The sequence below is a fragment of the Tenrec ecaudatus genome, chromosome 14 (genome assembly GCF_050624435.1).
Source record: "Tenrec ecaudatus isolate mTenEca1 chromosome 14, mTenEca1.hap1, whole genome shotgun sequence".
Lineage (NCBI taxonomy): Eukaryota > Metazoa > Chordata > Mammalia > Afrosoricida > Tenrecidae > Tenrec > Tenrec ecaudatus.
Genome location: NC_134543.1, coordinates 12,417,830 through 12,443,409, shown reverse-complemented (window position 1 = coordinate 12,443,409; position 25,580 = coordinate 12,417,830). Strand labels below are relative to the sequence as shown.

Below are 25,580 nucleotides of genomic sequence, written 5' to 3'. Positions count from 1 at the left end.
CCCCTGCCATCAGTTGATTCTGACTCCTACTGCCCCTATGAAGGGTTTCTGAGATTGTCAGACTGTACCTCTTATAAGAACAGACAGCCTCATCTTTTCCCCTTGAAGAGGCTGGTGGGTTTGAACCATCAACCTTGTGGATAGCAGTCCAATGCCTGGCCCACAGAGCCACCAGGGCTGGACAATCTAAACCCTACAATTTAACAAATACATCCATCACGGGTGGCGGGCAAGAACAAGCAATTCACCAGAAAAACAAGAGAAGTATAAATCAAGCAGCCTGGGCAAACACCGCAGAACGGGCACGTCCTCTGCACCGATTCCCCTCCAGGAGCTCGCCCCTAGGAAACTGAAGGACTCTTCAAAAGACTGATGTACCTTAAAGATGTATGTCCTTTAAGGGGAATTCTTCCTGTTTCTGCGACATTATAAATGGTAGCGATTGGACCCCTTGACGAAGCCCCAAGCAGACATAGAAATTCACACCATGGAAGACTATTCAACAGCTGAAGGAATGGGCGCTAAGACCCGTCTGGTGAAACACAGACAGCTCCCACCCATGATACTGACCACGGCTATCACTCAGTGCCAAGAGAATGGCCCACTTCTACTTTTTCCCCACGGAGGTCAGCCACACAGTCAGAAAACGCCTCTGGAATCAAGAGAATACTACAATCAGTGTGTCCAGAACATAGACACTGACTGCCATCAAGGTGATGCCAACTCATAGTGACCCTACAGGGCAGGGTAGAACTGCCCGTGGGCCTCCCTGTTAGTCGGGGTGGACTAGAGAAACAAATTCATAAACACACGTATGTGTGTAAGAAAGAGATTTATACACAAGAGCAATTGAATATTGAGGAAACGTCCCAGCCCAGTCCAGAGCAAGTCCATAAGTCCGATATTAGCCCATATGTCCAATACCAATCTATAAAGTCCTCTTCAGACTCACGAAACACATGCAATGATGCCGAATGCAGAAAGATCACAGACCAGTGGGTGGGAAGTCTTGTGGATCCAGTGGCATTGTAAGCATCTCAGCGCTGGCAGGGGTCTCCACTTGACTTCTCCGGCTCCAGAGGTCTGGTTAGGTCCATGTGGCTTCTCCAGCTCCCAGAGCATAGTGCCATGTGTCTTGTCAATAAAGCGTCTCTCAGGGAGAGTTAGCAGCCAATCCGTAGCCACTAGGCTAGCAGGGCTCCTCCCCAGCGCACAGATATAAACTACCAAAGCCACTTCTATGTAAGTCCTGCCTACAGCCTAAAGTAGAAGAAATCCTTCGTCCTCAGCAAATTCACTCCATTTCAGTCCTGTGGTTTGTTTATAACCCAGATTCCACCTGTCCCCAGTGGGCTGGCATGAGCCGAGCGTTCTCGCCCCCACCCTCCCCACCCCGACATCCCCACCCATCAAAACACACTGCCCACTAAGAATGGCCATGCCACTGAGACCTCTGGCCCGCAGGCATGGAACAGAGGTTGGGAGCATTCACAGACTGCTCCCGTCCAGTCCACCGTGTCAAAGGAGCACTCCCTCCTATTCTGACGTCCAATGAAAGGCTTGCACACTTTAAACGGTGTGTGCACGTGTCTAAAGATAACTCCAGTCTGCAGCGTCCTCCCTGACTTATCTATCTACTGCAACTGCCGCAGACAGCTCGGAAACAAGGTGGAGCCTGGTGAGTTCCAGGCACAGAGCGGGCATTGATGGATGGTGTTTGTAAAGGTCACAGCGAGGCATGCAGGGCCACAGCGGCCGCAACAATGGGCTCACACATGCAACAATTGTGAGTGCAGCCCAGGGGGCCCGGTCAGCGTCTTGTTCCGCCATACGTGAGGCCACTGGGCGGGCACTAACATGTATGTGTGCCTGAACGTGCATCAGACACAAAGCTGGAGACAGTACAAAAATGTGCCGGAGGCCAGCAGACCCACAGCCGGGCTACCACCAGGGAGGGCGGGAAGGGTACCTAGACCTAGCGGGCAGACGAAGCAGTCTGGGGATTTCTACCTTATCAGAAAGAAAAAAGAAACTTAAAGGCTGGAGCAAGATGTAAACTAGTCCCGTGCTCATCACGAACAGAGAGTTCATGGGTGCTTGATTGCGTTTGCACTTGTCCCAGGGGTCGAGGAAAATGGTGCAGGGCTGCGGGAGACCAGGCAGCCCTGGTCTGCGCCCATCCTCTAGCTCCACTGCAAACATCCGGGCTCCACCCAAGCCTTCAGGGCAAGCCGAGAGACCAAAAGTGAGAAGGGTCGAGTGGCAGGAGCTCTTAGAACCAAACATTCTCAAGTTCATCTGAAACCCTGGCTGTGTTCACCTCAGGTTCCTACTTCAGACTGCCGGGGTACCCCCCATGTGCCTTCCCTTGGCAGTCAGGGAGCAGAGATACTGTGGGGCAGGGGTGAATCGCCAAGAAACCAACCACATTTCCAGTTTCTGAATCTGTCTGGCAGGTTGGTCTCCCGCTTGATTTTTCTGTGACATCCTACACCCATCTAAGGGTCCTGATTCCACGGTCAATGGCCAAACGGCATGTTGCATTGGGTCCATCTACTGCACAGGACACCTCTTTCTAAAATCATTTTATTGGGAGCTCTTGCAGATATTATAAAGTCCATCATCCAATTAGATCACGCAGAAATTGCACAATTGTTCCCACCATCATTTTCAAAGCATTTTATTTAAAAACAAAACATTTTATTTCTTCTTGAACTCTTTGATATCAGCTCCCCTTTATCCCCTCCCTCTCCCAGCCTACCCCCCTCCCAGGAATCCCTATATTATTATTATTATTTTGCCATATCTTACACCAACCATTGTATCCATTCACCTACAGTCCTGTTGCTTTTTCCCCAGTGGGTTACACAGTCATTATGGTTATCAGTCCTCTCCTCCATGGTCTCCCACACCCTCAGGGGATCATTACTTCCATTACTATTTCTGAAGGGTTTATCTATCTTGGCTATCATGCATCAAACAGACTTAACTACACAAATAAACATACGCAGGTCTCACAAGATTAATGAGGTAAAACCAAGACCGTTTTAAGAGGGAGGAAATGTTAAAGAACTAGAGGACAGATGTCTTTACAGTGTTGAAAGCAAGGCTGATACTTCGAGGGGTAAGGTGGCCCTGATTCAAGCCCTGGGATCTTCAACGGCCTCACATGCCTGTGAAAGTTGGACGCAGAATAAAGAAGACCTAAGAAGAATCGATGCGTCTGAGTGACGTGTTGGCAAAGAATATTCAAAGTCCCATGGACTTCCCAAAGAACAACCAAGTCTCTCTTGAAATAAGTACAGCCAGAATGCTCTTTAGAAGCTCAGATGGCCAGATGTTTGTCTCGCTTACTTTGGACGTCTTCTCCGGAGAGAACAGTCCTAGAGAAGGACGTCGTGCTTGGTGAACCAGTAGGGCAACATCAAAGCGGGAGGGGCCTCAACAAGATGGGCTGACACAGTGGCCGAAACTATGGCTTCAGGTGTGGGAGCAACAATGAGGCCGGCGCAGGACCGGGCGCTGTGGCCTTCTGTTGTACGTAAAGGTCGTTATGGGTCAAACCAGCTCAGTGACACCTAGCAGCAACTCACAGCCATCTGTGGGCGGGACCTGGTGGTACATGAGCTGGCAGAGAACGACACAGCTTTCTATCCCCACAAAGAGTCAGTCTCGGAAGCCCACGGGGGCAGTTCTGCCCCATTCGACAGTCACTGAGTCAACTTCGACTCGGTGGCAGTGAGTTTAGGGGGTGCTAGAAGTTGCAGGATCACAGAGACACGACACAGGGCGCCAATGCCCCTCTTTTTAACTGAGCCTTCTTTTTTTATTCCTAGTGGTTTGTTTTTATATTCAGGTCCTTAAGTATTTGCATGAAATTATGTTTTTCGAGTTTTGTTTGTTTTTAACATTGCATGGTTTCATCTTTCTGCTTTACTCTTCTGGGAGCAGCACCTCTGCTCCCTCTGATCACCTTGTCATCTCGGCATGCTCCCCCTCCAGTCACAGGGGCTGCTGGAACCCTGCCTTCCAGCCCAGGTGAGGTATGCAGACACTGCAGGAGGCCCTGGGAGAACACCTGGGCGGAGCTGGTTTCTCCAGTAACCCCAAGCAAAGCCCTAAAGCAATGGTTTCCAGAGCTGCATGGGCACTGGCACCCCAGGAAGGCTGGGTCCTGGCAGGGGAAGCCTGGGGAGATGCCCGAGCCTCTGCATTTCTCACAAGGTGAGGCTGTTGACCGTAGGATCATTTTTGAGAGCCGGCCCTTTAGTCGGATCAGGCTGATGGTCAGACCCGGGCAGCTGGGGTAGTGGTTACAATGCGGGCTCCGGAGGCCCCATCACTGAAATGTCCAGCGGGGCAGGTCAGGGCACAGGACCAAGGACCTGATGGTCAGAAATGTGCCCCCTTGATGAGACTGAATCTCAGCCGCTCTGGTCCCCACCCCTTCAGTCCCCGGCCCCAGGAAAAGGCCAAGGCTACTTTGTCCCCTCAATGTGTGAACTTGAACTTCCACTTTGTCCCCTCAATGTGTGAACTTGAGCTTCCTCGTGAAGCAAGCCTGTGACATTCAAGCAAGGCGCCTGTCCCTCCACTTTCGGGGCTCCATTGGCAAGGCCCAGGATAAGACAAAGTGACCTTGAGGTGCCCACTGAAGAGCCATCGCCAAGGGCAGGCAAGTCCCACTCACCCCATTGGCCAGGCCCCCTTTCTTTCTAAGGTGGAGAGCTGGGGGGGGGGGGGTGCCTGGGCAGTAGTTCTTCTGGAAAAAGTTATTGAATGTCCTTTACAATATATTTTTGTATTTTTATGTTGATGTTTATGCTGTAGGAATAGGTGGGAAGGGGAAATGGCAGGATATGTCATTGTACGGAAGGCCCGCCTTGGACCACAGCGGGAACAAAAGACCATTCAGGCCAGGGCTGGAAGGAAACATAAAAGTGCTGATGGTGATTGTCTTTGGGGGTGAGATTCTGGTGGGCGCTTCTGTTTGCCTTCTACGTGTTTGTTTATGCAAGCTGTTGATAACGGGTGCCCATGGGCAACGCGGCCTGAATGTAGCTGTATTTTCCATCTGAAGGGCGAAGTAGCCCGCAGAGACTCTGTGGCCTGTCACAGGGGTTCAGCCCAGAATGCAGCTTCCGTGCCGGCTCCCTCCACACGTGCAGGATGGAGCAAAGGCCGCTCCTCAGTCCTCACCAGTAACCTTTGGTCACCGACAGGGAGCCAGGCTGAGGTTCCCGGCACACACGCAGCCCTGCCTGTGGACAGGCCGGACAGGCCCCTCTCCCACTCAAGTCATTCTGGAGCATGAGTTGGCTTTTCCTCCACTGAGCCCCAAGGGCAGCCAGGAGCCTCCCACACGGACACAGTCCCCGTCTGCCCTGGGTCTGGGCTCCCAGAAGCTACAGGGCCCCAACAGCATGCACGGGCCCTTCCACCAGCAGCCAGGACAGACCCAAGCCCACGGCCCACTCAAGTCTGTGTCTCGTCTCCCACCCAGGATACAGAAACGTCGCCGGCCCCTGGGGGACCTCACCTGAGGCCTTCCCAGCTGCGACCGGAGAGGGGACCACCGACCAGCCATAGGTGGGTCATGCCTGTTGGGAGTCCTCACTCTGGCTCTGGGGGAGTGGGCGTGGTGGTGTGTGTGTTTTTTGTTCCCGGCGCCAGAAGCTTCCACAGTCACACAGCAACGATGCTGAGTGTGCAATCGTTTGCACCATCCTGTCACATTCCCCCAAAGAGAAACTCCTCCTTCCCGTCCCCGCCCTCCACCACCCTCGAACAGCTGCCAACAGCAGGCCCAGCCCTGAGCGTGGAGCGCACACAGGACAAAGGCCCTGGCCCAACCCTCACAGACACTTGGCCCCCCAGCCCAAGTCTAAGCCGGCCTCTATGCAGCGAGGCCTGACCTCCAGCCCTGCCCTCGGTCCAGCTGGCATCTAGGACCTCAGGGACAGGTCCTTCAGTGGCCAGTGTGCTCGTGCGCAAGCAAACCAGCCCAGCACTGTCGCCTCCTTGGTACCACAAGCCCATGTACCAAAGCCCCTCGCAAACCCTAACACCTCTCATGCATTCAACCCCTGTGCACCCCAATTCCATCATGTGCCACAACCTCCTTCATGAGCCACACCCCCTCATGCACGCCTTCCCATCTTACGTTCATCAACCTATCTCTCCTGCACCCCAACCCCAAAGGGAGCAGGATGGGGTGAAAGCTAAAGCAACCCAGAAAACCCGAGACAGTTCAAAACACACACACACACACACACACACACACACACACGGCCATCCTGCATCCTATTCCGGGTTCAAGTTGAAATAGCCGCAGCCACAGTTCTTGGAGGAAGCAGGGCCCTGTGCAGTCGGACACCGAATGCCAGTCATGCCTGGCGGCCCACCAAGCCCCTCCTCCGGCTGGACACCCAGCCTGCACAGCGGCATCTGAAGATGCACCCAAATCTAAGCCCCTGCCACACACTGCAGCCCAGGGAGCTGAGCACAAGGGCAGGGCGAGGTGGGGTCTGGCAGAGCTCAGAGGAAGCCCCATGACTCTGGGAGGAGACTTGTGCTCAAGCAGTGGTTCTCACACCACCGTGTTCCCCAGAGCCCCAAGAGTCGGAGAGATGCCCTGGAGGGAGGGGAAGGCCATCAGAGTCCCTACGCCTCCGTCTGGGGTGTCAGGTGTCAGTGAGAGGAAGTGTGAGAGCCAGGCTCCAGGTACACAGGTGGCGCCTATCCCCCGGCAATGAACGTCCACCGGGTCGTGGCAAGTCCCACAGTGGCCACTGCACAGCGTCAGCCCAGGGCTGCTACCTGCCGCCTGGAGGCTGGCCAGTGACCTCCTGCGAGGCCACAGCACTGCAGTCCCTTCTCACCCTCAGCTCTCCGTGTTTCTCCTGTACAGATGTCCAGCCAGGGCTGTGTGAGTCCAGGCAGCCCCTGCTCAACCGAGTAAAAGATGAGGCCGCTGGGGTCCTCCATGCACCCAGCTCAGAGAATGCTCGCTAACAATCCAATGACCTCGACATCTGGCCCCTTTCATCCGACCAACAGGGGTTCGAATAAAACACACCAGGGTCAGCGTGCAAATACAATACTTGTACACGAACACCATCCCCCTCTCAGCTTCCTGCAGGGAAACCTGCCCAGGGTGGCAGCGCCAGACCCGTGAGCACTGGCCTCCTCTGGTAAACCCAGCACCCTCAGCCCCGAAGTCGAGTCTGACTCAGCCACCTTGCAGGACAGGACAGAGGAGAGCTGCCCTCCAGCGGGGCTCCGGTGACAGCTCTCTTCCCAGAAGGAGGCTGCCGAGTCTCACTCACTCCCCCAGGACGACGCACGCGTGAACCACTGCCGCCCTGCCCCCTCCCCTTACCTGGTAGTAGGTCTTGATGGTCCTCACCAGGATGGTCAGGTTCTGAATACGGAGGTTCACGTCGCTGTTGACATGCTTGTTGATGCGCTGGTTCGTCGGCCTGGGATCTCTAGGAGGAGAAACAAGGAATGAAACAGCATCGCGCGGCACCTGACGCACGGCCCTTCCCAGCCCCAGCGGGCCTGTAGTTCCTGTAGGCGCCCTGGTGGGCAGCCGCCATGCTGGTTGGGCTGTTGACACCACAAGACCAGCAGTTCAAAAGCACTGGACACTCCTGGGGAGGGACATGAGGCTTTCTAGTCCTGTAAAGCGTTACAGTCTTGAATCCCTGGGGGCAGTTCTACCCTGCCCTACAGGCTGGCTGTGAGTCAGAACTGACTCGATGGCAGTGGGGAGCCGTTACTGCCAGGCATGGCAGCAGGGTTGGCTTCAAGTCCTGGCTCGGCTGGGATGAAGCAGAGGGGCTTTGGTGGGCCTCCTTCCTGCCTCACACCGCAACCCCAGGCCCCCACCCACCCAGGGCCTGTTGTGGTTTCCAAGGAGCTCCGGAGTAGCAGCCAAGGCTCCCCAAGGTGCATCATCAGCCCGACTCTGGCTCCCGGGCGGGAGGAACACATGAAGGAAGCCTCCTCCTCCCCTAAGGATTTACACCCTCAGAAACCCAGGGGACAGGCTCAATTCCGTCCCAGAGGGTCGCCGAGACTCACACGACCGCCACTGATTTGGCTTAATTTTTATTTTGGTCTGTTCCCTCCCGCCAAACTACCTGTGCAAACGCAGACACAAAGTCCACAGCCGAGCCAGAAACACCTTTCAAGATGAAAAACAGTAAAGGCCGAACCAATCAAAACAGGTGAAATATTTTTTATAAGCCCCCAAAACCAGGTATAAGGAATCATGCAATATATATATATATATATATATATATATATATATATATATATATATATATATATATATATACACACACACACACACACACACCATAGTGAATGAAGGGGGAAGTGCAGAGTGGAGACCCAAAGCCCATTTGTCGGCCACTGGAGATCCTCTCATAGAGGGGTTTAGGAGAGGAGATGGGTCAGTCAGGGTGCGATGTAGTACCGATGAAGAACACAGCTTTCCCCCAGATCCTGGATGCTTCCTCCCCCCAACTACCATGATCCGAATTCCACCTTGCAGGACTGGATAGAGCAGAGGTTGTACACTGGTACATATGGGGGCTGGAGGTACAGGGAATCCAGGGTGGATGATACCTTCAGAACCAGGGGTGTGTGGGGCGATGCTGGGAGAGTGGAGGGTGAGTGGGTTGGAAAGGGGGAACTGATTACAAGGATCCACATGTGACCTCCTCCCTGGGAGATGAACGGCAAAGAAGGGGGTGAAGGGAGACTCCGGAAAGGGCAAGATATGACAAAATAACAATCTATAAATTATCAAGGGCTCATGAGGGAGGGAGGAGCGGGGAGGGAGGGGGAAAAAAAAGAGGACATGATGCAAAGGGCTTAAGTGGAGAGCAAATGCTTTGAAAATGATTAGGGCAAAGAATGTATGGATGTGCTTTATACAATTGATGTATGTATATGTATGGATTGTGATAAGAGTTGTATGAGCCCCTAATAAAATGTAAAAAAAAAAGCCCCCCAAACCAGAACCCACTGCCATCCAGCAGTCGCCCAGAGGTTTCCAAGCCTGTCAGTCAGTCTTCAGGGGCGCCACTGCCACCTCCACCTCCCACAGCGCGGATGGCAAGCGCAAACCCCCAACCTTTCTGTTTGCAGCCAAGCGCCTGAATAACGGCACCCCCCCGGGCTTCCACTCTGGAGCGAGTGGCAGGAGAGGCACAAGCCATGCCACCTTCCCTGGCTCGACAAACCACTGAAACCTGTCACGTTCCAGGTGACGGGATCCTCCTGCTCTCCCAGAACAGGGCAGGGGCGCGTCCGCTCTACCTTGAAACACCCACCTCAGGCTGTGACACTCCATGGTGTGCGGCCCACCAGGACCAAGGAACCCCAAGAAGAGTCTCCCCGAGGGGGCACAAGGCTAACAGCCTTGCTGCTAACTAGAAGGACAGGGGCTCCAGTCTCCCCAGGGGCACCATGGAAGACAGGCTCTGAAAAGCGAGCCAATGGGAGCCCAGGGGAGCCCAGTCCGACTCTGAGTCAGAAGGGGCTACTGACAACTGGTTTGGGGGCACAGTGATGCATGTGGAAGGGAGCTTCCCCTGGAAAACTGTGTCCCTTCTTCCCAGTCACCAGCAAAAGGCCAGCTGGCGCAAGACGAGGATGCTGGAAATTGACATCACCCCTCCACACTCAGGACTATCATGCGCAGTCTGCCGGCCAGGAGATGCTTCCAGTGCGGAAAGGGCAGACCCGGCCGACTGATGCGGCTCCCATCTCCCTGGGGTGCACCCTGCTGCCCCTCCCAAAGCCTCCCTCTCACAAAACCTTCCCAAGACACTGCCAAGCAGGTGTGATTCCCACGAGGGCCTGCGGGGTGGGCGCACCTGCCGGTCATCCAAGCCCGGAGACAGACAGAGCAGGCCCCGCCTCCTCCTCAGAGCCACACCCCGAGCACTGGTCCGGTTCTGGGCAGTTGGGGGCGGTGTGCTTGCTGGATGGCCGCGATGTCCACCTTTGAGACCTGCGCCCCCGGCCGAGTCCTCCAAGTGCTGAGGACCAGCACCCGCGCACCTGACTTGGACATCCCCGAGCAACCACGTGGGGGACCCCGGAGACCGTCCTTGCAGGTGCATGGGACAGGTCCTGTGGTTCCCCCCACACAGCCATCCCTGGCCACACGACGGCCACATTCCATCTTTCTCTCCGAGCCCGGCATTGAGCCTGGCATCACGGGCTGGGGGAAGATAAAGGGGGCCAGTTCTGCAGAAGCGGGGCTGGCATCTGATTCACAGAACAGAAGCATTTTCCCTGCTACAGAGCGAAGTGTCAGGCACTCAAAAACCGTGTATCCCAAGGGAGCAATTCTCCTGCCTCTCCTGGAGACGAGAAGCAATTTCACAAAGTGACAAACGTGGTCCCTTAAAATAGCGCCCGCCACTCGGAAAGAGCACACACACCCAGGGCAGGCCCTCTGCAGAGAGCGGGAAGCCAGCATGCCCCGTGGGGGTCCCCTGCACACAGCTGGGCGCCTGGTTTCCATCAGTCAAGGGCCAGGAAGTCTCTGCCGTCCCTGCTCTTCTTCGGGGACACCCTCTCGCTGAAACCACACGGTCAAAGAACCCAGCTTCACTGTGGGAGTAATTCGACTCAGGACCCCGATCAGCCGCCTCCGCATGGGCATCAAGGAGATGGGAGTTGTGGCCCGTTCTCTGGGCCTCAGTGTGCCCACCTGCAAAATGTCCACCAAAGTCCTGTTTCCGAAGCCCAGCTCTGTAGCAGCACCACGCTCAGGCTGTACCTGGACCTCCCTCCCACAACTGCACGGGGCCGGTAGCGGTCTTAACAAAGGGCTGTTACCTGACAACCTCAGGGCCTAAGGAGGCCCTCAGCCCAGCAGCAGGTCTCAGAGGACAGGCACACAGGCTAGGACACAAGCATCTGAAGCGGGTCCAAGCGTGGAGAGGTCCAAGCGTGAAGGCTTCCTAAATTTAGGGATGGCTTCAGAAGCCACGTCCGGACAAGGGCACGGGCAACAGCCGTACCCCACTCACTGTAGGCCAAAAACAGGAATGCTATCCCCTTTCAGCCAACTGACCGATGCACCAGCTTCGGCAACAAACACTAGCCTTGGTGAATCTGTGGCCCTCAAACGGGGCATGCTAGACCAAAGGTTGGCAAACTGCGGCTCGCGAGCCATACTCGGCTCTCGTTCACCCGTGTGGTTCTCAAGTGAAATGACATTTCTAAAGGACACTGTTCAGATTCTGGTGAGTTCCTTTGTAAAAATACATTTATGGCTCTCAAGTAATCTTTAAATTACAGGGAGGGGGCAGGATTGGCTCTCCTATCTCGGAAGTTTGCTGACCCCTGCTCCAAACCAAGCGATCTGCATTCCCCAGAAAGTAAAGATGAGTCGGCAGGGAGGGAAAGGAGGCTAGGCCCCCAGACACCAAGGGAACAGAAGGGCGCTCCTGAGCAGGCTGGCACACGCTGAAACTCGACCCCCATGTCTCAGAGCACCAACCGCCAAACTCGAACCTACGTTGCTTTGTCAACTTTCACCTGAAACTCAATATAAAATTTCAAATACAACAAATAAACATTTTTTTAAAAAACCTAGGATGCTGGACATTGAATAAGGAAGGTTGAAGAATCGATGCATTTGAATTGTTCTGGAGAAGAATATTGAAAATACCATGGAGCGCCAAAAGGACAAACAAATCTGTCCTGGAAGAAGTACAGCCAGGATGCTCCTCAGAGGCAAGGAAGGCGAGACTTCGTCTCACACACTTTGGACATGTTGTCAGAAGAGACCTGTCCCTGGAGAAGGGAGGGGTAAACGGGACAGCAACAAGAGGAAGACCTTCGACAAGATGGGTTGACACCGTCTGCATCGATGGACTCAAACATAGGAATGACTGCGGATGGTGCAGGGCCGGGCAGTTTCCTTCTGTGCAAAAGGCCGCTGTGGGGCAGCGCTGACTCGGTGGCACCTATCAACAATGTCAGGATGTCAAAAACCAGTAGCACAAGCCTGTATTTGTCAAAAAGAGAAACCCACGAGGGACAGCCTTCCGGAAGGCAGCAGCATATGAACGGCGATGTTTATTACACATTTCTGTCCCTTCCTACTCTCCCACCACAAGCACGGCTTCTTTCTTTAAAAGACACGGTGGCCCTGCCAAGAAAGGAAGCTACTTAGGCTCACAATTAAAAACCTTTCGCTCCAACACAAATTCATTCCACCGCCCATAGTGCCCAACGGGAGCCTATCTCTTCTCCAAGCACCCTGGGGAGACAGGCTTCTCCTGCAAATGCTCCCTTAGAAAGGTACCTTCCCCACCAGGGACTCGGGTATGTCCCAGCCGAGAATAACTGACAGACGTACATAGGGTCGGCAGAAAGATCCAAAGGAAGCCAACCACCAGCGTGGAATTTACCCACCAACCTTCAGTCCCAGCCCCGACTTCCCAAATGCCCAGAATAGTAGTACTGGAGGGTGCCTACTCTCTCAAGGATAGGTGTGCACGCTAGTGCATGCACACCCAGCCACACACACTCATGCATGCGCACCGTATACACACACAGCCCCACACACACTCATGCATGCACACCCACACACACATAGCTACACACTCATGCGTGTACACACACATAGGTACACTCATGCGCGTTTACTGACACACCACATGCATGCATACCCACACACCACTCACGCATGTATGTTCACCCACACGCGCACACCCACTCCAGGCCTCATGTGTCAGGGAAGTTTCCCTGAAGGGCCAAGAAGCAATCCTTTATTGGATGTCTTCATCTGCTTAGTCTGACTTTAGTCTTCAAAAAAATTCTATATCATCATCCCCAAAGCACAGATCAGGAAAGGGAGACTGAGGAAGAGGGCTGACGCGATTTGCCCAGAGTAACCAGAGTCAGCTGGATTATGGCGCTGGTGAATTTGAAAACACCAGACCGACAGAAGAACAATCAGAGCATCTTGGAAGAAGCCAGAATGTTCATCAGGAGCAGGAGGGCGAGACCTTGCCTCAGATACTTTGGACACGTTACCAGGAGGGCAGGATCTCTGGAGGACATCCTGCGTGGGAAAGTCGAGGGGCAGCGGGAAAGAAGAAGACCCTTAATGAGATGGACTGATAGCTTGGCTTCAACAGAGGGCTCAAACTTAGGAACGAGTTGAGACGGCACAGGGCCGGATGGTGCCTCCGTCTGCACTGGGCGTCGAGACAACTCAGCACACCGACCAGCATCAGACAGTTGAGGGGAGTTTGAATGTGTCTGCATGATGCCAAAGCCACCACATAACCGACGCTCCCAGGAGACGGTGGAAAGTCTGCACGTAGTCAGGCTGCGGGTTTGCCGCGGCTGTCAACAGAGGAGCTAGCTGTTCAGCAGTTTCCCATGGGTCCCCACCATGGTACCCGATGACACCCATGCAGTGCAGGACATCTCGCCCTGAGCCTTGCCTGAAAGCTGAGCCCACCGCCGGGCTTCCCTGCTTCCAAACACTGGTGTCGCCAGGAGACCAGGGCTGAGAGACCACTACCCAAGCCTTCTTGGGTTGCCAGAGACAATGTCCAGATGCGGCCACGTGACACCCAGCCAGCCTCCATATGGCTCCAGTGTTAGGTAACAGGCCTCTAGTCTGAGCACCTTGCCTGCCTCAGGACCTGCCCCTCCCACAGGGGAGAATCTGGTAAAACTGTGGGAACTGGGAGGAAGCTGGAGGAGAGAAGCCGTATCTCTTAGGTGCTGACTGACTTAGCCCAAGATGAGGCTGCACTGACAGGACCTAACAGTGTTAGGGGAGAGACCAGGACCTGGGTCCCAGACTCCAGTCTGGGCTAGATCTCAGAGGGACAGGACATGGGGGCAGGACAGGCATGGCTTGGTGTGTAATCTGGGGACTAGAGCTCGGGGACGGAAGTCAACTGAACAGGCAAACCGACCCTCCTGGGCTGGACTGCCTCCAGTCCTTTCTGAACTAGGATGGGGCGAACCTAAGAAACTGATAACCAAACGGACTCTCAGCACCCAGAGTGGACAGAGAATAACTGATCCATCGGATTTCTGAGGCTGTCAGTCTTTACAGAAGCAAACCGTCTCGCCTTTCTCCCTCTGAGAGGCTGGTGGGTTCGAACGCCTATCCTTGTAGTGAGCAGCAGCCCTGTGCTTAACCCACTAAGGCTTCTGAAGCAAACCCAAACCCACCACCACTGAGTCAATTCCAACTTTGAGCCACCGTACATAGGGCTTCCGAGACTGGAGGAGACCTCCACAGGGGCAGACAGCCTCATCTTTCTCCTGCAGAGCCATTGGTGGGTTCGATCTGCAGACCTTGCAGCCTGCGAGGCATCCCCAAGAACACTCATTGTCATCAGCCCAACGTGTAGCCCAACGTGCCCACAAGGGCTCCTTAACTGATACCAATACCTATTAAATACCAGCCCAGCTGAACGCCCACACCTCAGCCCATTCCATCTGCAAACTGTCTCTTAGGAGGAGGTACTTTATTTCCCATTTTACAGATGAGGAGACTGAGTGGCATAAGGGACCTGCCCTGCAGCATGCCGCTAGTCTGAGGGAGGCTGTGACCCAGGCTGACCCACTATCTTTTTTATTTTTCCTCCCAATTTCGGTAGTTTGACATAGAGAAAAACTTATCAAAGGCGCACCTTAAAGCGTTTGAGGTAATGCAGCACACCCCAACCAACATACAGTAGTACATTTCTCCCACCACCTACAGTGCTCCTGCCCCCTTTTCCAGTCCATCCCCACCCGCCCAGAGAGGCAAGCCCAGTTCGCATAGCCCCGTGCAGCCACCCCACCAACCTCTATTTTGATCTGAAAAGCCACCCACCAGCTTCCTCCCTACTCACTTCCACTCTGTGCCAAACCCCAGCTTGGGGGACCCCTGTATAAGTGCACCCAGCTCCCACGGGGGACTTTATCACAAAGGAGGGGAAAAACCACACACACATTTAAAATTTCCAGGACAGGGGGTGACACTGAGCTGAGAGGTCTTTAACTAAATCTAGCCCGAGACCAAATGTGAACCAGCCATGAGCTGGCATTTCTGAGAGACCCACTCCACTGCCTTTCCTGATTTACAAGCAAGTGGTAAAAGCTCCAGGAATTCCAAAGGTCAGTGAAGAAAGAGAGGCCGGCCCCGGCTTTTGTTCTCCCCAGGCCTGGGTGTGAAAGCTGAATGGAAAACCCAGGGGAATGCTGGGTTTTTAAATTAAAGTCTTGGGTTTGTGGAAGGACAGACAGGTCTGGTGGAAATGTTCAGGATCGAGCAGAAGTGGGGGGGTGGGGGGGAGGTGCCCACTGAGCTCAACAGCAACACGGCCTGGGAGGCAACCCCAAGAGCACTCATAGTCATCAGTGCTCGCCTCAAAAGGACTGCCAAACCCGCGGGCAGCTCCCGGTCTCAGAATCTGCTCCACAGTAAAGGCAGGCAGTGGGTTGTTTTTGTAAAATTAACACGGGCTGGAGTCTCTCTCCCACCACAGGCCACTAAGTGCCGTGTTACAGCAAAAGGTGAAACCTTTGGGGAACTTCTTTTTTCAAACAAGACAGTTTTTCGTCAAGGCCATTTGAAAACACTCTGGATCGGCCCAAGCATACGCTCCTCCTCCCTGGCAGCCAGGAGCAAAGCGGTTTCTCATTAGCTAATGGGTTTGCCCTGGGGGATGACAACTTGTTTAGCTGGGAGCACCGGGCCTGATCCACCGGGAGCACAAGGTTTCCTCCTGCTTCCACAGGCTCTGAATCTTTGCAAACTCAGTTCCAATGTGTTCCCCGACACCGTTTCCGAGTTAAAAAACAGAGTGTGTCGGTAGGAGCCTGAGACCTACCTGCATAGACATGGGCTGTCAAAGAGACAGGCTTAGACAGGCAGACAGACAAGCAGGTGGGCAGGCAGGCTCTGTAGATGTCAGCGCTAGGAACGGATGTGGCCGGATATACATGTGGCGAGACTAACTTTTACCAGGGCTCTGTAAACCACGCACCCCCAAACAATCAGTCCCCATGGGGCCTGACCCCGTCCCTCTCCTGACACAGTGACTTCCAAACTCACTTCCCACGAAGGCACTTAGACGGACCGAGTGCACTTGCTACAGGCGACGAAAAACAGGAGAAGCGGGCCTTCCTGCCAACCCAGAGCAAACCTCACAGGCACCAGGGCTCCGGGCCCACCCTACACTTCCTGTAACCTGACTCGCTCCGTTGGTTGCCGGTTTAGGGTGTGTGCCTCTCAAAAGAAGGGGGTACTTTTTCATCTCCTGGCCCTCACCGCAGTTAAGTGCCCCCATTTGAACGCCCATTGATTGCCGTGTGGCTGAGCATCATTCCATTCCAAATCTCCAGCATCAAAGAAGCCATGAGGCCGCTGTCGCCTGAGCCTTAAAATACCAGGCTCACCCCAACCCCCTCCTGTGGCAACCTCACCATCCAGTTTCCACCACCTCAAACTTGCTAATTTCCGGAGCACCCTTCTTCTCCTTCCCCCCCTGGAGGAGAAACTTACATTTGCAACATGATTTGGTTCAAAAAGATCCCATCCACTAAATCCATGTACATGGTCAGGTTGTCCTGGTCGCCGCTTCCGAAGGGGCCGAAAGTTTTCACCTGCGGGGAGGGCGACACGGAGCAGAGGGAGGCGTCACCTTCACGCGGGCAGGCGGTGTCCAGCAGCCGTGGTCACGGACAGGCCCCACTGAGCATGCAGGACCACCTGCGCGCGCGCCCACCGACCGCCCTCCTGCGGGCCCGACCTCCCCTTCTCCGGGCGGCCTTGCCCCCGCTCCCCACCCGAAGGCGAACTTCCCCGCCACTTTGCTCCCGCGTCTCGGAGCGGCCACAGCAAGCACGGGGCTGCTCGACATGTCCGGCACGCCTCAAGCCCCCTGGAAAGCCCCGCGCCCACCCGCGTCTGTCCGCGGTCCACTCCGAGCTACGGACCACCGCCATCCGCGCACGGGGCTCAGCCGCTTCACAGGGTCGCGCCCGCGGAGCGGGGTCACTCCGGGCAGCGCTGCCGCCCAGGGGCCAGGGCTGGAGGAGGTGACCGCTCGGCGCCCGGGCGCTCCGGAGCCGCCCGCCCGCGCCTCGGCGGGAACAGGTGTACCCGGGCGGCCCCCGGCCGGGCCGCGCGCGGCGGGCTCCGTCCGGGAGGAGACGCCTGGGGACTCCGCGGCGCGGCGCGGTCCCGGGCGGGAGGCGCCGTTTGGGTCGGGTCCGCGGGGCCCCCGCGCGGCGGGCGGGGCGCGGGCACTCACCCAGGTCACCAGCGGGCTCTGCAGAAAGAGCCCCAGGAGCTCCGACACGGTCACGTCCATGCTGAGGCCGCTCGGGCGCCGCGGCCCGGCCCCGCAGCGCGGCACAAAGCGAGCGGCTCGGGCCCCGGCGGCGGGCGCGGGGCTGCGGCGGCTCGCGCCCGGGAGACAAAGGCGGGGCGCGAGCCCACGTTCCGCGGCCCCGGCAGCCCGCGCCCCGCCCCGCCCGGCAGGGAAGGGAGGGAGGGAGGGAAGGGGCGGGCCGGCGGCTGGGGAGGAGCGATGCGGAGGCCCCGCCCCGGCCCCCCGCGCGCCGCCGCGCGGAGCTCGGAGCGCGGAGCTCGGCGCCCGGGGCGGGGCGGGGGCGAGCGCGGTCGGCGTCCGGGGTTTTCCCGCCCGTGGGCCGCCGCCGATCCCCCCGCGCGTGGCGCCCCAGCACGTGGCACCCCCTGCGCGCGTGCGCCGGCGGGGGCGAGGCAGGTGGCTGTCCTGCGCCACGTGCGGCCCGAGCGCCCGACCCAGCCGCCCCGTGCCACCTGGCGCTGGGGGTCCGCGATTCCGATCCCTTGGACGCGTCCCCTGCGGTCTTGCGGGCTCCGGACAAGGATGCCCTGCTGCCGGGCGGGGCCGCGGCCAGTGGCGGGAAAGTGCGGGCTGCGCGCGCGACCCAAGTCCACGGAGGAAACTTGATGTCGTGTAGAGGATAGGAGTGCGGCCTCGTGCGCCTCACGCGTGCCACCTCCAGACCTCCCTGCATTTGCACGTTCTCGCCAAAGCCTGCTGTAACACCCATCCTGACCGTGCGGGAGAGGACCCACCACCCGATTGCAGCTGGGGCGCAGGGCAGGCATAGCTCAGCTCGGTGGCTAAACGGAAACCAAACTGCGATCCAGTGAATGCTGACTCGTCGGGACCCTCTGGGCAGAGAAGGGCCCCGGTGGGTTTCTGGACTGTAACTCTGTACAGGAGCAGGAAGCCTCGTCTTCCTGGCCAGCTTGGTGGCAGGTGACAGAGGACAAACGGGCTCACACTGCTCAGACTTGGAAGGAGCGCAGCTGCAGGGCAGCCCAGTGCGTGAGGGACAGCGAGGTGCCAGAGTTCCAGGAGACCTGTCGGCCATATCACCTGACCCAAAACAAAAGATGTCACTGGCATCATCGCCCAAGCCCCTTTGGGTTCCTGAGACTTTACAGGAGCAGACAATAATAGACCAGCTGATGGGTTTGAACCACTGGCCTTGTGGTTAACAGCTCAGTGCCTTGCCCACGAACTAGTCCACCAGGGCCCTTTCAGCTCCTCTTGGGCAAGTAATAATTTTAACACTACAATCGAGTCACTGCCCAAAGCATTCGATATGATTTAATTCACTCTCTCCTCATGGTAGGGAGCGAATTTCACAGATGAGCAGGCTGAAGCACCAAGCGTGGTGCTGTGGTGCAGTATACAGTTGGCACTCCATAAATAAATGGTTTCTTGCTGCATTGTTAGCAGTCACTCCGAAAGTTGGTTGTCGGTTGTTGGGGCTGCGACATCTACTGGTAACGTGCGGTGTTGCAGTCGTCCAGGTCTGTGGGCTCTTGTTCAAGCTAAGGGTGTGAGATCTTGGTCCCAAGAGCCTTGAGATCCCCAGGTGTTGCAAAGGGTTAATGGAAAGTTCGAGCCCATCTCCAGGAGACTTGGAGGAAAAGCCTGGCCATCTACTTTGGGAACTCAATGGCACGCTGACACTCACTGGGTCCTCCTCGTGGGTCAGAACCGACTGGAAGGCAAATTATACTAGTAAAGGGATAGGTGGAAGTCAGGGTGGATAAAAGAAGGCAAAAATCACCGGAACTAAAGCTCCAAACCCATGTGGTTAAAAACAAACAAACACCCAGGTGGTTTTCTTGTATACTAGAAATAGAAGACTTCATACATTGCCCATTTTAATCATATGGAAATCAGCTGGAAATAGGTGCAGTGTAATAAAGTGCAGCTGGAGTTGAGTTTGTCTGTCTTTTCACTTTTCAAAATGAAATGAACACAAAGACCTATAACATAGAAATTCATTGAAATGGACTGATGCTGGCCATTTTGATCTGCACAATCATAATAGTTTACTGTGTAGGGAAGGACAAATTCAGAAAGGTGGCATTTATTGTCAAAAGAGCACTTTCTGGTCTATTGTGAGTACAATGTCGTATGCGCTAGGATGATAGCTATATGGCTACAAGGAATTTAATTCAACAGTTAATACAACTAAGATCCAAATTTTTGCACCAAGCACTAAAGCAGTGATGAGGGGATTGAAGAGATCGACACATGCCTTCAGCCTGAATTCGGTCAAACGTGCATCAATCCAGATGCACCGATGACTGGTGATTGGAATGAAAAGTTGAAAACAGAAAGGAAGGAGCGGTCGTTGGGGAAATAATGGCCTGGATAGAAACAAAGCTGGAAATTTCTAGAAAGAACTTTGCAAGCGCAGTGATTTCTTCATTGAAAATACCTCTCAACCACACCAGATGGAAGACGCAGGGATCAAGTGGCCTACCTTGTGGGAAGAGAAAATGGGGACACTCAGGATCATCCACTAAAAAAGAGGAACCGACCAGCAACTGCTCCGACATAAGTCTGGTTAGAGCTCAAGAAGTAAGAACTCCACCACGGGACACGACGTTCCTTACTGACCCAGAGCACTACAGGGGACAGCACTGGGGACATCGGCCCGGTCGGCCTCATGCACAGTGGGGTGAAACGCAAAGGGAGTGCAACTGGGCAGCAAGGGGAGCAAAGTAATCAAGTTCCTCAGGAATCCTGATAATAGACTCCTGACTTGGGGGACAGGGTTTGACACCTCAGACTTGATCGGGAAACATACATAAGGCTCAGCAGAAAGACCTGAAACTGTTTTTTTCCTCTTGTTTTCTGTTTTGTTTGTTTGTTTTTGACCTATGTCTATCTATATAAGATAGGCAGAACTAACAATCCCGAGGAGAAAACTACGGGACCAGTGGTCCCTGGGGGACATGGACAGGAGGGGGCTGGGAGGGAGAGTGGAGAGCCAGCAAACACAGAGACAAGGGAACAACGAGGGATCGAAAATTGATGGTGAGGAGGGCTAATAATGCCGGGTGGGGCTTGATCAAGAGCAATGTACCCGGAGGAAATCCTGAGCCGAATGGAGGGTGAGCATGAGAGTGGGACAGGAGGAAGGAGAGAGAAATAGAGGGAAGAAGCAGGAGGCAAAAGCTATTTATAGAGGTATAGCTATAGCCATGTAAATATATTAATTTATAATGAAAGGGATAGAGGCCAATGTACATATATTTATATGATAAGTATTAAGATAGCAGACGGACTTTGGACCTCAACTCAAGGCCTCCCTTAACACAAGAACACTTTGTTCTGATAATCCGGCACTCTTTGATACTCACCTTCCCAACACAATTGCTGAAGACAATATGGGTGCATAAGCAAATGTGGTGAAGAGAGCAGTTGGTACCCAGCTATCAAAAGATATAGCATCTGGGGTCTTAAAGGCTTGAAGTCAAACAAGCGGCCATCTAGGAGGGAAGCAAATAAGCCCACATGGAAGAAGCACACCAGCCTGTGTGATCATGAGGTGTTGATGGTGGAATCAGGCATCAGATATCAAAAGATCCAAAACAAACAACCATATCAATGCAAAAGCGGGGGCTAGAGTGGAAACCCAAAGCCCATATGTAGATAATTGGATATGTCCCCACAGAAGTGGGGTAAGGAAGGGATGATTCAACCAAGGTGTAGTATAGCACCGATGAATCACACATCATTCCTCTAGTTCTGAAATACTTCCTCCTGACCCCCCCACCATAACCCAGTTCTAACTTACAAATCTGGCTAGACCGGAGAACACACATTGGTACAGATAAGAGCCCTCAACACATGGAATTCAGGACAGATAAACCCCTCAGGAACAGCAATGGAAGTAGTGATATCATGAGGATAAGGGGATGATCAGGGAGGGGGAAGGGTAAGAGAGGGGAAACCCATCACAAGATTGGATATATAGCCTCCCCAACCCCAAGGGGACGAATAACAGAAATGTAGGTGAAGGGAGACAATGGACAATGTAAGATATGAAATAAATATAACAGTATGTGATTGATCAAGGATACACGAGGGTGGGAAGATGGGGGAAGAAAGGGATAAAAAAAAGGTGCTTATACCAAAGGCTCAACTAGAAAAAATTTTGGAAATGATGATGGCAACATATGTACAAATATGCTTGATACAAGTGATGTATGGAATGTCATAAGAGCTGTAAGAGCCCCCAATAAAATGAAAACATTTTAAGTTAAACCAAAAATATGCAATAAATGTACAAATGTGCTTTACACAATTAATGTATGTATGGATTGTGATGAGTTGTATGAGCCCCTAATAAAATGATTTTTAATGACCTTAACTATATCCCACCTGAATTTATGGACCATCTCCAGAACAGAGTCGATGCATTGAACTCTAGTGGCCCAAGACTAGATGTGTACTGAGAAAAGGAAGCTGTGTGCTTACGTTTCATTGGCTAGGCAAAGGCATTTGAGTGTGTAGAACAAACTGGAGAATATAGCAAAGAAAGGGACTTCTAGACACTTCGTTGTGCTCATGTGGACCCTGTACACACACCATGAGACAGTCTTTCAAACAAAATATGAGAAGAGTGCGTGATTTAAAATCAGGAGTGTATCAGGGTCATATCCCTCCACCATATGCATTCAGTGTGTAAGTGGAGCAAATGAACTGGGAAGCAGGACTATGTGAAGAAGAATGTGACATCAGGATTAGAGAAAGGCTTGTTAAGATCCTGTCCTATGCAGATGACATAACGTTGCTTGCTGAAAGTGAGGAGGACTTGAAGCACCCGATGATGAAAATCAAGGCCTGCAGCCTTCAGTATGGATTGCAACTCAATGTAAACAAGCAAACAAACAAAAACCGCACAACTGGCCCAACAGGCAACATCATGATACATGGAAAAGACCAAAGTGTCAAGGATGGCCACCTTGCTTGGCTCCACAATCAATGCTCAGAGAAGCAGCGGTCCAGAAACTAAGTGGCACGTTGCAGTGGACAAATCGGCTGTGCAAGATTTCTTTAAATGGTTCCAAAGCAAAGACGTCATTCTGAGGACTAAGGTGTACCGGTCCTAAATCGTGGTCTTTTTCAGTCACCTACACAGGAAGATTGCAGAAGAATTGGTGCATTCCAATGACGGTGCTGGCAAAGACTGTTGGAAGTCCTGAGGACAACCAGAGGAACAAACGAATTTTGTCTGGGAGCAAGTACAGCCAGAATGCTTGTTAGAAAGGAGGATGGTGAGACTTCCTATCACGTGCTCTGGACATATTGTCAGGAGAGAGTGGCTCCTGGAAAAGAACGTTATGTTTATACCGGAGAGGGTCAGAGAAAGAGCAGAGTCTCAGAGACATGGATTGACAAGAGGCGACAAGAGTGGGCTGGAGCCTTACAGTTGTGAGGTCGGTGCAGGGCCAGGCAGTGTTGTGTCCTCTTATGCACTGGTCACTGGGAATTAGGAAGCTACTGCCTGGCACCCAGCTGAGTGAGCCAGACAGGGTACTTCTAACTTTACATTCCTTAGGCATAGGACCAAGATAAGAACGTTTTCCTTATATGGCTTTACGAGGTTAAAATCATTTTTAAAATTCGGACATCTTTATCTAAGTATGAGTTTTTGAGACTGTAACTCTTTAGCTTTCTCCCGCTGAGCTGCTGGTGGTTTTCAACCGCTGACCTCGCAGTTAGCAGCCCAACACGTAACCAATTGCACCACCAGGGCTCCTGGCTTCCTCCTGAGACAATTTAAAATATTTAGTTGTTGTTAGATGCTGTGCAGTTGGTTCCTACTCACAGCGCCCCTGTGCACAGCCGAATGAAGCGCTGCCCGGCCCTGCGCCCTTCTTTCTAGTGTTCTCCTGTGTGAACCGACTGTCCCACCTGCTGTCAGTCCATCGCCTCGAGGGACTGATCTCTCCCGATAACATGTCCAGTGTTCGTGAGAAGAAGTCTCTGAGGAGCATTCTGGCCGCATTTCCTCCAGGACGGATCTGTTTGTTGGTGTGGCAGTCCACAGTGCTTCCAATATTCTTTGCCAGCGTCATAATTCACATGCTTCGATTCTTCCTCAGTCTTCCTCAGTCACATTCCCTGTCCAACTTTCACATGCGTAGGAGGCCATTGGCTCCGGCACACCTTAGTTCCCAAAGCGACATCCTTGCTTTTTAACACTTTAAAGAAGACTTGTGCAACTATTTACTCAGTGCAACATGCCCTTGCATCTCTAGACTGCTGCTTCCATGAGCATTGATTGTGGACCCAAACAAGACAAAATCCTTGGCAGCTTTAACTTTTTCTCCATGTATCATAATGCTACCTGTTGGTCCAGTTGTGAGGATGTGGGCCTTGAGTTGTGATCCATACTAAAGGCCACAATCCTTGACCTTGATTAGCACCTGCTGTGCTTCAAGTCCTCCTCACTTTGAGCAAGCAAGATCGTGTCATCTGCATATCACTGGTTTAATAAGCCTTCCTCTAATCCTAATACCACATTTTAAAACATCATTTTATTGGGAGCTCCTTCAGATCTTATAACAATCATAATTCACAGTTATACAATTGCTGCCACCATCATTTTCAAAACATCTTCGTTCTTCTTGACTTCTTTGATATCAGCTCCCTTTATCACCCCCATCCCCAGTATCACATTCTGCTTCATACAATCCAGCTTCTCGGATATTTGCTCCGCACACAGATGGAACGAGTGTGGTGAGAGGATGTATGCCTTTCCGGATCTTAAACTAGGTAGCATTTCCTTCTTCTGTTCACACAGCTCCCTCTTGACCCATGGACAGGTTCTGCAGGGGCACAACGAAGCGTTCTGGAATTCCCGTTCTTCTCAAGGCGATCCATAGTTTGCTACGGTTCACATAGTCGGATGCTTTGCATAACCACTAAAACACAAGTAAATCTTTCTAGTATTCTCTGCTTTCGGCCAAGAGCCATCTGATATCAGCAGTGATTTCCCTAGTTCCACGTCTCTTCTGAATCTGGCCTGAGTTTCAGGCAGCTTCCTGGTGGCTAGGTGATTTTCAGCCAAATTTTACTCGCATGTGATAGTAATGATATCGTTCTATAATCTCTACATTCTGTGAACACTGCTATTGTTCTTCCATCAATTCTTAGAGCCTGGTTTTTGGCGAATGCCTTCAGGACAGCTTGAACTTCCTTCGGTATCATTGGTTCCAGATCATAAGCTACCTCTTGAAATGGTTGAATGTTGACTTGTACTTTTTTGGTACATTAACTCTGTGTTCTTTCCATCTTCTTTTGATACTTCCTGCATCCTTCAATATTTTGCCCAGAGAATCTTTCAATAATGCAAGCCGAGGCTTGAATTTCTCCTTAGGTCTTTCAGCTTAAGTTATGTTGAGTAGGTTCTAGTTTTATATTTTAGTGGGGGGAAAATTATGAGAACATGAAAAATAATTTTCTGTTTTTGCTACTTTACATTTTCATGAGGGCTACTTTTATGTCCCCAAAGACAATTGCATTTTATTTTTTTAATCCTTAGACTGGTGCAATAGAAATACAATGCCAGCTGAAAACACAATTGAAGTTTTCTGTAGTAAAAGTACAATTAAAAAAAAGTAAAATGAAACAGGTGAGATTAATTATAATAATATGTTATTTACATAGAATCAACTAGATCCATTATGTGTCATCAAATCCAATGCTAATAATGAGATATTTGTGTGGGAGGCCTGGTAGGGCATGATCAAAGGTAATGTAACCAAGAGGAATTGCTGAAACCCTGGTAGGGACTGAGCATGTTAGTGGGACAGGAGGAATATCAAGGGAAATAGAGGAAATAGCTGGGAGACAAAGGGCATTTATAGAGGTCTAGATAAAGACATGCACATATGCAAATATATTTATGTATGAGGATGGGGAAATGATCTTTGTGAATATATTTATAGGTTTAGTATTAAGGTAGCAGAAGGACATTGGACCTCCACTCAAGTACTCCCTCAATGCAAGAATACTTTCTTCTATTAAATTGGCATTCTATGATGCTCACCTTCCCAACACAACCGCTGAAGACAAAGCGGGTAAATAAGCAAATGTGGTGAAGAAAGCTGATGGTGCCCATCTATCAAAAGATATAGCATCTGGGGTCTTAAAAGCTTGAAGGTAAACAAGCAGCCATCTAGCTCAGAAGCAATGAAGCACACC

At 52.7% G+C, this 25,580-nt stretch overlaps 1 protein-coding gene across 2 annotated transcripts in view; it reads right to left on the bottom strand.

Annotated features, from left to right (window-relative positions):
• The window catches only part of CCDC88C (coiled-coil domain containing 88C), a 115,722-nt gene extending 98,221 nt beyond the window's left edge, over positions 1–17,501 (bottom strand). The window contains exons 1-3 of one of the 2 annotated variants that reach the window (XM_075530612.1): positions 17,313–17,501; positions 16,562–16,662; positions 7,382–7,490 (exon numbers count right to left, since the gene is read on the bottom strand). In XM_075530612.1, coding sequence (XP_075386727.1) covers positions 7,382–7,490; positions 16,562–16,662; positions 17,313–17,372 — 270 coding nt within the window. In that variant the 5' untranslated portion in view covers positions 17,373–17,501. Of the gene's footprint in view, positions 1–7,381; positions 7,491–16,561; positions 16,663–16,960; positions 17,093–17,312 lie in introns of those variants that run through there. The other variant, XM_075530613.1, reaches the window with a different exon arrangement.
• Positions 17,502–25,580: the final 8,079 nt, after the last annotated feature.